Here is an 11,128-nt window from a genome sequence, read left to right as displayed (position 1 = left end):
CATAATATGTAAAAAATCCCAAATTAATAATGCATTTTAATTCAACTTTATAATATTTGTCTTGTGTATTATTTTAATATAAATATATTGTGTTTATTAATATAAATTAATATATATTTATATATATATCTTGTGTATTTTACAAATATATACATAATATTATTTATTTACATGTATATAAATTAATATATTTTAATAATTTATAAATAATATTATTTAGTTATAAATTAAATTAATATATATATATAAATTAATATATATATATATATATATATATATATATATATATATATCTTGTAAATAATATTATTTATATATATGTATTAATATAAATTAATATAATTTCTAATAAATATAAATTAATAAATTTAAAATAAGTTAAAAAAGATTTAAAAATATTAAAAAAATAATTAAAAACTTATTAAAAAAAATTAAAAAAAAGCAAAAAAAAAAATTAAAAAAATAACAAATTAGGAGTAGGCGCCACTCCTAGTGGCGACTTGCCCTCCAACTTAAGGGTAGGCGCCATCTAGGGTGGCGCCAATGTGTTAATTAGGATAAAAATTGCCCATTTTTGTAATTTTTTTTAAATTATGGATATTTTTGAATTTTAAAAAAAAAAATATAATTATTTAAAAAAAAGCTTCTCAAAATAAAGCCCTCCTTTATGGAAAAAAAAAGACAAATATAAAAGGAATATATATGTAATAACTTTACTAAATAACTTTTTTACTATTACCTTTTAAATTAAAGTTCATTTCTCGTGTACACGTAGAAGTACGAGTTAGTTTTTAAAAGCGAAAATGGTGCAGTGGACCAAAAGCATTTGACTATTCAAAAACACGAAACAAAACCCTCGATCGCACACAACAATGGCGGAACCTCAACAGCAACCCCTTCTTCTCCTTGAAGGCACTGATTCCAGAAACAACCGAGTCATGTCTCAACTCACTCACTCTCTCCTTTCTCAACTCAATCCTTCTCTTTCTCCTTCCACCCTCGCACAACGCTCTTCTTACATTCAATCCCGCCTTCAACACCTTTTCCATAACTTTCACACCCCCACTCACCCCCCTTATGCTTTGGTCAGTAATCTACATTGCCAATTTGTTATTGAAATTGATAGATAATGAATAATGATGATGTTGATTTGTGTTTTTGTTTTTGTGTTTAGATGATAAACAGGGCAATTGTGGAATTGAATGACAAAAACGGATCTACCGCGGAGGCAATTTCGGAGTTTGTTCGAAGAGAATACGAAGATTTGCCATGGGCTCATTCAAAGATTCTGAGTCTTCATCTAGGGAGATTGTGTGAGGTTGGGGAGATTGTGTGCACTGAGAACGGGAGATACATGTTTCCTGTTGGTGGCATGGAAAAGAAAGAGAAGGAGAAAGAGAAAGAACCGTGTAAGGGTAGCAGGAAGAGGCGGAGGGGCTGTAGGAGTAAGTTGGCTCTGTTAGATAGTGACACGACGGAGGAGGCTTCGACGCAGGTTGCTGAGAGTGATGATCATTTGATTGGAAGTGTTGAGGAAAAGGCAAAACTACAATCTGAAAAGGTAATTCAACTTCAGGTATTTGGATGTTTTGGTAATTTATGGCACTTGATGTTTTGCTTAGGTTTAACTTTGTCTGGTTCATTCGGGTATTTGGTAATGACGAGCATTGTCGACTCTAGGATTAGGCGTGTGTGTTCGACACTTCTAGGATATTTGGCCGACAAGACAACTCAATGAAACAAACCTTAGATATATCTACGGGATGGAAGGGTTAAAGACATTAAATTTGATTACATTGTTTTAGTTTTTTGATATTAGATGGATGAATGAATGTGAAAGACTATCATATCTTATTTTAGAGTTTTTTTTACAGAACAGATTGATCAGTTTAGACGTCTATATATATTGATATTGATTCTCAGTGTGGATCTTATACGAATGAATAACGACCATATTTTATTTAATTACAATACAAGTGTTGTTAAAAATATAGGTATAGAACTGCTATACTGCTGTTATGTATTTGAATTTGAGGTAGCTAATACAAAAATCGATGCAATATGTTAACTTCACTCCACTGCAAATAGCGACACGTTTTTATTTTTCGGTTATACCATAAATCACTGAATAGCATACACTAGTTTGTAATCTGCTCTGTTTAGTCTGTTTGTTTAGGAAGAAGTAAATAAATGGTTAGAATGAACATTTACTATTAAAATTCATTTGGTGCAGATGGCAAGTAGCATAGTTTGTGCTGAAGGGTCACCAGAGGGCGTAATATCTACCGGTTCAGGAATAGAATCATCATCGCAAACACAGTTGCAACCTCAAAAGTCAGCTGACATTGATACAGATGTAACAACTGCACTAGTTTGTGCGAATGTAGACGATGGCGAGCTTCCTCAGGATTACAATCAAGGGGATGCTGATGGAAGCCTCGATGAGAACCCGGTTATCGAGTGTCTTGAGAAGATACAGCCAATGCGAAAGCTTTCCAGAGGCAGGCCTCGTAAATCAGAAATTGATGATGCAGACTGGCAAGAGAAGCCGTTGCTGCTTACGCGGGGACCAACCAAAAACAAGAGGAATCAGAATGGTCAAACTAGAGGTCCAGGGAGGCCTCGTAAGGCAATTCAAGATAATGAACAATGTGAAGATACGTTAAAGAAAAAAGAAGAAAAGTTAAGGAAGAAAAAAGAGATGCCGAGGAAAAAAGAAGAGGAGTTAAAGAAAAAAGAAGAGGAGTTAATGAAAAAAGATCAAGCTAAGCTGCCTGACGGTGAAGGGAAATTAAAGAAAAAAGATCAAGCTAAGTCGCATGAATGTGAAGAGAAATTAAAGAATGAAAATCAAGCTGGTAATGGACGTGGTCGCGGTCGAGGTCGAGGTCATGTTCGAGGTGAAGGGAGGCCTCCTAAGCCAAAGGTATGTGATACTGAGGCACCAGTTTGATGAAGCCACAACCATGTGAAGTTCAGGGTAAGAGGTGGATATAATCAGATTTAAGTTGCTACTTCAGTTTGCAGGTATATGAAATGAAAAAACAAAATCCACTTGGAAGCAGTAATGCAAGAGTGTGGTATATCTGAAAAGGTCATCGGTTAAATCTGCTTGATTGCTCTTGATTCATGACTGCCATGAACAGTCCCAGAATTGTTGTGTTTGTGTTTACTAAAATCATGGTGCTAGTTTTGTTCCTTTGATAGCATGGTGCTTGTTTTTGGGATTATTGAGGAATGCTAAGGGCCACTTCAATACTCTCTTTCTAACAAGTACTTTATGATTGAGTGTTCGTTTGGAAACACGTTTACTTATCCCACTTTTACGCGCGTTTAGCAAAGTTCACCGTGATTTGCAGAAAAAAATAGTGTTTGGTTTTCTTGCAGATAAATCAATTCAAACCTCAAAAGCAAGTTGAACTTGAAGCTAATATTCTGCATTTACCAAAATCGTTTCTACTCTTTTATTATACAATTATTTTATTTTATATTATTGTTTGTCTATTATATCCTTGTGAATATGTCAAGCATGCCTAGGTTATTTTCATATAGAATTAAGCTAGGTTGCCATTTACTCTTTATCTCTTTGCTGTATAAGATATTTGTCATTTCTTATATCTGTTATTTTCAATAAATATTTAAATAAATTAAAAACATATTAATATGTATTCTTTAAACAAATGTAATTTATATTTAAATCACTATTTAAAATATAAATGAACTAAGTATTTTTAAAGATGCCTAATCTCTGTTTCAGTAATTATATATCTAAAAGCAATTTTAGTTTAAACTATCTAAACAATATGATTTGAAGAGAATCACTTTTACATAAGCATAAATCAATTTACTTTAGGTTAATATCATTTTTCTTCATGTTATATAGATGACTACCGCTTTATTTCATGTAAAAGAAATTCTTTCAGATTTCAACCCTGTCATATAAAGATGGCCAACAACAAGAATTGAAGAGAAACACCTTAAGGTTGTAAGGCATGTTGTTAAACCATAAAAACCAATATATTTTTTTATTAATTTATTCACAAATTAAATAATTATTAATACATTACTTTATTGAATTTGACATATTAACAACACCCGTCTCTTTTGAGAATGAAATTATAAATAAAATTCACATCCACTAAAATCATATTTAAATATAATTCAAATATATTTAATATTAAATTAAAATTAATTTCTAATTACATCCAAAATATTTTTTCTTTAAATTTAATAATATCAAATCCATAAAATGTGATCAAATAATATTGAATCCAATTTTTTCTCTCGTAACGAGGACTTTTAGAACATCTTGATAAGAAAGGTTCAAATAAAAAAAAGTTTGATGAATTCCCCCAAATTTGGAAATTCTCTCAATTTTGACCTTCATGAGGCCAACTCGCCAAAAAAATTGATGTGACATTTTTTTTTTTTTATTAAAGCTAATTTTCACACGTGTATTATGGTGTGTATGATTACATAAATGTCCCAAATGTTATTTTTTTCATTAAAGCTGAAAGTGATTCATTGAAATGAAAACCCTAATCTACTTTTTTCTTCCCCTTCCCTTGTTCTGTTACGTTACTTCCTTCTTCATTGTCTTCAACTTTTTCTTCGCTGTTGCCTTCTTCTTCGTCGTTAGTTTTTTCTTCGTTGTTCCCTGCTTAGTCTCCCTATTCATTCAATGAAAATGAAAATTTCTGAATGTTCTAACTCTAGTATGTCTTCTAACGATAGAATTACTCCCAAATATGGACATAATCTCTCGATGAAGATGTTCGTTTCAAAGTCGAATGAAAATCCTTAGAGAAAATTCTAGAAGTGCATGTATTGGGGTAAAAAGGATGATTGTCACTTATTCCATTGGGATGATGAATATTTTGGTGAAAGAGAAATGACTCTAACTGAAGGAGAAATCATAGAACCAATGAGGAAAATGAGGAAATAGTTTGGGAAATAGATTGGTACTGAGTTGTGTTCCAGGGAGATGGAAGATTTGAAGAAAAATGTTGACCGCATAAGGAAGAAGATGAACTTTGTAATAGTTGTAGTTATTTGTTTCTGGATTTTTTCCTTCAAGGTTTAAGATCATGTAACAAAGTTCGATGTAACTTATGTAATCTGTTTTGATGTAATTGCTTAGTAAGGTATTATTTTTAACTTGTTTTGAATGAATGAAATGCTATTATATGTTGGCATAATTGGTGTTGTATAAACGGTTCCTTTATGTTATGACATTGATGCATAATTGGCACATTTAGGATAACTGAGTAATTGTTGCATCCTTGTGCACATCTGTTATGACATGAAATTGGTGCATAATTAACACATTTAGGATAACTGAGTAATTGGTGCATAATTCAACACAACCGTGCACAAAATAGAATAATAGTAGATCAACACAAATGTGCACCAAATCATATAACAGTAGAACATATTGTGCATGACATAAAAGTTACAAAATCAGTACATGTTGATCTAAAATGTGCACCTAGTATGCATTACAAAGATGTTCCCAAAGGTAGAACATATTGTGCATAACATAGAAGTTATATATTATTGAGTCATTCTATTAATAAGTTACAAACTACCTAATAATAAGCACTACTGAATCATTCTCCTTGAAATTTCCTCCCATGACCTCATTTTCTTCATAGAAGGTTCCTCATCAACTACCAATGGTGCAACTAAAGTTGAACTAGGCCCAACATTTTTTTAGATCTCCAAACAGATTTCAACCTATCACTACTCCTCTTAGGTGCCCATGAAACTTGTTTCTTCTTCTCAACTTTCTTGGAAACTTGTTATTTCTTCTCAGATGCTTTGGTAATTTGTTTCTTCTTCTCGATTGCTTTGGTAACTTTTTTCTTCTTCTCAACTACTTTGTCAAATGCTTAGGGAACTGCTTGGTCAAATTCTTCTGCTTGTGTCAGCTCAGTTTGTGCAGTATCAGGGGTGGAATTCACACTTCAGATTATGGCTACTCAGTTTCTGCAACATCATTAGGCGGTTGCTCAGTGTGTGCAGCGTCAATTTGGTCTTTAAAAACTGCCATCATCTTTTCAAGCAGTGCATCTAAATTTGAGTTATTAATTCCATGCACACTTTCAAGAGCATTTGCATTAACACCCTTTCAGTTTGAGCAGAAGTTAAAAAGGCCATGGTCCTTGGTGTTTTCCTTTGCACACAATGGTATTGCAAACATTTATATCAAACATCAACATTTTACACATTGTCAGAATTAGAATAATACTTAGATAAGCGTGATTAAATACATTTCTCTTCAATACATTAAGATCATATTCTTTGCTTTAACATTTCCTTGAATTGTGGCCAAATTTGTCACACTTGTGCATCTATATGCTACACCTATCCTCCTCATCCTCGACCCAGATTCATCATGCTCTCTAAACCTCAATTTCTTAGGCCTACATGGACCCTTCTTATACTGAGGTGGTAACATGTCCTCAGTATCCACATTTGGCCACATGACCATACCATTGATTGGATTGACATTGTTTTCATAGCAAGTTTTATAAGCCTCCCTCATGTAACAAGAGTCAACATATGATTTAGGGTTCAGATTTTGATACTGCCTAGCAGGCACATCATGTCTACAAGGTATCCCCACTAGGTCCCAAAAGCAACATGTACAATTTCCCCCCCAAGATCAACTACAAACTGATGTCCATTATATGGATGATGAACTTGCCACAACTCACCGTTACTCAATGTTGGCAGCCATTACCACTCAACAAAATTACCTTATATAATATTTTCCTAGGTATGGGCATGACATTGTGTTTCCATTTGTCAAGCTTAACCAAACTGTTAGCAAACCTATTCATTTTATAGTTCCTAATCCAATTACACATTGTCATGATTGGTTTATCCATAGCTTCTAAAATTGTACTATTAAATGACTCACTAAGATTGTTCAATAACACATAACACTTAGGGTAAAAACTAAAGGAATGCTTACTCCATAGTTTGGTAGGTACTCCCATCAACCATTCCTATGCATTCTTGTCTAGTTGCTTCAGCTCAACCATCTTTTTTCCCAAGCCTGGAAATAAGTAGCTTTGGAAGCCCCCATCAATAGGCCCATTATTGCAGCTTCACCTTCAAACATCTTCTTGAAATTGGCATACAAATATCTTAGACATATTTTATGCTCAATTTGTTCAAACATATATTCAAATACACTAACAAGTTCCTGAGAACATAAATAAACAAATAGTCAAACAAATGAATCAACAAACAGTTAAACAAACTAACAGTCATAACATTCGGTACCTTTGTTGATCTGAGATAAAAACATATTTTCTTTCTTCACCAATGTCTTCTATAAGAAACTATAAAAACCATTTCCACCCATCCTTTGTTTCAGTCTCTACTACACCAAAAGCCATAGGGTAGTACTGGTCATTTGGAACCCTAGCCACAACCACCGATCATTTCCCACCAAAATTTGTCTTAAGGTGAAAACCATCTACTCCAATAAAAGGTTTACATGCCTTAGTAAATCCTTTCTTACAACCATCAAAGAAAAAATAGAACATCCTAAATCTTGGTGGGAGAATTGGCAATGGTCTCTCAGTGTCAATCTTCAGAGTATTCCCATTACATTGCTTCTTCAACTCAACTACACAACTCCACAACATGTTGTATTTTTTGAAGGTGAGAAAAATACAAAAGAAAAAGGGGGGGGGGGTGAATTGTGTATATCAAAATATTTCACTTCTAAAAAACAATTCAGAGTATGATATCAATGTTAGTAATAGCAACAGAATAATAAATTTCAGAAGCAAGTAAATCAACACACATAAATATATCATGGTTCCTCTCCTCAATTGAGAGTAATCCAATCCCCTTGTTCAACAAGATATTTTCACTATAATCAGACTGATTACAATTTGGTCAAGCACACTTGAAAGAGACTTCAACTTGCTCAATCTGAAGGAAAATTGTGATCCAAAACGCAGGGGAAATTAAAATTCTCCTTTAGTGATCCTTATGAATGGGTATGATCAGTGATAGAAATCGTTACCGCTTGTGGAGATTGAAACCTTTGATGCAGATCTAATGAGTGATCACAAGCGTTAAATGGTGACAACGCCTCTACTCAGTCCACACGAATAGATTTCTTCAGTCTCAATGCTAGCTGTTACGAATGAAGGCTTTGAGTGAGTGAGTGAGAGAGAGAGAGAGAGAGAGAAACGAAAATTTTCATCTAATGAAATTCTTCTGAACAAGGATTCTATTTATAGAACCACTTGTGTGGGCTACAAGCTAAAAAGCCCACTTAAGTGTATGTGGCCCATATCTTATAATATACCAAAAATCACTTAAGTGCGTGGTACCTTACCATATTTCGTGTTCTACTTAAGTGCATTGTGTTGGTGTAAGCCCTAGAGGCCAATACTTTTGGTACTTGTATCGAATTATTTAAAGGCATTTTCTTTATTATGGTTGATTAATAAAGTCCCTGGAATAGATAGTCCGTTTAATGTATTAAGTGTGACTTAATCATGAGAACACATTAAACATAAGGACACTATTCTTAAAGTATCCGTAGTCGAGCTTTAGTGTGAAGTGGGATAACATTAAAGCATTAAGACTATTATGTTTGTAGACTGATGATCACATCTCATGGATCATGGATAAAGAGTTATCAAGTCTTAAACATAGGTATGAATATTAGGAGTAATATTTATACCGGATTGACCCGCTATGAGAATACTATATAGAAAGTTATGCAAAGTGTCATAAGTTATTCTCATGGTGATAATAGTGTATACCACTCTTCGACCTGAAACCACTATGGATCCTAGATGTAGAGTTGAGTGCTTTATTGCTGATCCAACATTGTCCGTAACTGGATGACCATAAAGACAGTTGATGGGTACTCCACGAAGCATGCTGAGGGACATGAGTGTCCTAGATGGAATTTGCCAATCCTGCATAACAGGATAAATGTCTATGGGCCCAATATTAAATTGGACAAGGGTGACACGGTCTATACCTTGTGTTCAATATAGACATAAGGGCAAAGGGGTAATTATACACATAATTATTATCATAGGAGGTTTTGTCAGATCACATGATATTTTCGTGACTTGGGTAGCAGTGATGTGTTGCTAGATACCGCTCACTGTTTATTATGTTAAATGCGTGATTTAATATAATTGCCAACGTCGCGAAAACCTATAAGGTCACACACAAAGGACGGATTGATGAGAGATAGAGTAACTAAGGAACACCGTAAGGTACGGTGCACTTAAGTGGGAGACGAAATATGGTAAGGTACCAAATACTTAAGTGATTTTGGGCATATTATAAGATATGGGCCAAAATACACTTAAGTGGGCTTTTTAGCTTGAAGCCCACACAAGTGGTTCTATAAATAGAACCCCTTGGGTAGAAGCATCGTCACTCCAATCCACTCAGACAGAAATTCAAGTAGAGACTTGGAATTTTGTTTCCCTCTTTCTCTCACTCAAAGCCTTCATTCATAACAGCTAGCACTGCGATTGAAAGAATCCGTTCGTGTGGACTGAGTAGAGACGTTGTCATCGTTCAATGTTCGTGATCGCCCCGTGGATCTGTATCAAAGGTTTTGATCATTATCAGAGATCTGCACCAAAGGTTTGAATTGCCACAAGAGGTAACGATTCTATCACTGATCATGCCCATTCGTAAGGATCACTAAATGGAGAAATTTTTAAATTCCGCTGCGCCTTGGATGGCAATTCTCCAACACATTGTACCTTACGATGTTCTACAACTCACTTAAGTGCACCGTACCTTACGGTGTTCCTTATTTACTCCACCTCTCATCAATCTGTCCTTTTGTGTGTGACCCTGTAGGTTTTCGCGACATCGGCAATTATATTAAATCACGTATTAAACATAATAAACAGTGAGCGGTATCTAGCAACACATCACTGCTACCCAAGACACGAAGATGTCATGTGATATGACAAATCCTTTTGTAATAATACTTGTGTGTACAATTACCCCTTTGCCCTTATGCCCATTCTGAACACAAGGCATAAACTGTGTCATCCTTGTCAAGTTCAATATTGGGCCCTTAGACATTTATCCTGTTATGCAGGATGGGAAAATTCCATCTAGGTCACTCATGTCCCTCAGCATGCTTCGTGGAGTACACATCAACTGTCTTTATGGTCATCCAGTTACGTACAATGTTTGATCAATAATAAAACACTCAACTCTACATCTAGGGTCCATAATGGTTTCAGGTCGAAGGGTGGTATACACCAGTATCACCATGAGAAATACTTATGACACTTTGCATAACATTCTATGTATTATTCTCATAGCGTATCAATCTAATATAAATATTACTCCTAATATTCATACCTATGTTTAAGACTTGATAACTCCCTACCCATGATCCATGAGATGTGATCATCAATCTATATACATAATAGTCTTAATGCTTTAATGTTATCCCACTTCACAACAAAGCTCGACTACGAATACTTTAAGAATAACGTCCTTATGTTTAATGGGATCTCATGATTAAGTCACACTTGATACATTAAACGGACTAGCTATTCTAGGGACTTTATTAAACAAACATAATAAAGAAAAGCCTTTTGTTATTAATAAATAATTCGATACAAGTACCAAAAGTATTGGCCTCTAGGGCTTACACCAACATAATCACAACTGAAAATACTTCTACTCAAGTACACCTGCAAGAGATTTTTGTACAATCACACTTGAAAGAGTTCACTGCTCAAGCACACATGCAAGAAACTTCATTTGCTTATACACACAAGTATAAGACTTTCACTGATCAAGCAACTTTTGTAAGATACTTCCTCTAATTTAAATAATCAATTTAGTAGAAAAGATAACAACTATACTTTGATTCACAATCAGAAGTATAATAGTTGTACAACAACAATAAAGGTTCGTAACTCTTAAGATTTCTAAGATACACAAAGATAAGAAATCTTAAGATCTTATGCAATAACAATTATAAGATAATAGCACAAAGTTATGCTTAAGATTTTCTAATATTGTGTTGTAGTGTTGTAACCTTCCTTCAAATCTACAACTTCCTTTTATAAAGGCAGATAAAAGAGTCGTTGGAAGG

General features: G+C 34.0%; 1 protein-coding gene across 1 annotated transcript; it reads left to right on the top strand.

Moving 5' to 3' along the window:
* Positions 1-779: 779 nt before the first annotated feature.
* Positions 780-3,341, top strand: LOC127105073 (uncharacterized). Its single transcript, XM_051042241.1, has 3 exons — positions 780-1,085; positions 1,175-1,561; positions 2,234-3,341. Exons 1-3 carry the CDS (start codon positions 873-875, stop codon positions 2,951-2,953), a joined length of 1,320 nt encoding a protein of 439 aa, XP_050898198.1. The 5' UTR covers positions 780-872; the 3' UTR covers positions 2,954-3,341.
* Positions 3,342-11,128: the final 7,787 nt, after the last annotated feature.

This window comes from Lathyrus oleraceus, chromosome 7, assembly GCF_024323335.1.
Source record: "Lathyrus oleraceus cultivar Zhongwan6 chromosome 7, CAAS_Psat_ZW6_1.0, whole genome shotgun sequence".
In the NCBI taxonomy this organism is placed as follows: Eukaryota; Viridiplantae; Streptophyta; class Magnoliopsida; order Fabales; family Fabaceae; genus Lathyrus; species Lathyrus oleraceus.
The sequence above is the reverse complement of the archived record's forward strand: the minus strand, read 5'-3'. Positions and strand labels throughout refer to the sequence as shown.

Coding starts and splice junctions, on each gene's coding strand:
- LOC127105073 (XM_051042241.1), top strand. CDS start 873: ATGGCGGAACCTCAACAGCAACCCCTTCTTCTCCTTGAAGGCACTGAT. Junction 1,086..1,174: donor CTCACCCCCCTTATGCTTTG/GTCAGTAATCTA, acceptor TTTTGTGTTTAG/ATGATAAACAGGGCAATTGT. Junction 1,562..2,233: donor CAAAACTACAATCTGAAAAG/GTAATTCAACTT, acceptor CATTTGGTGCAG/ATGGCAAGTAGCATAGTTTG.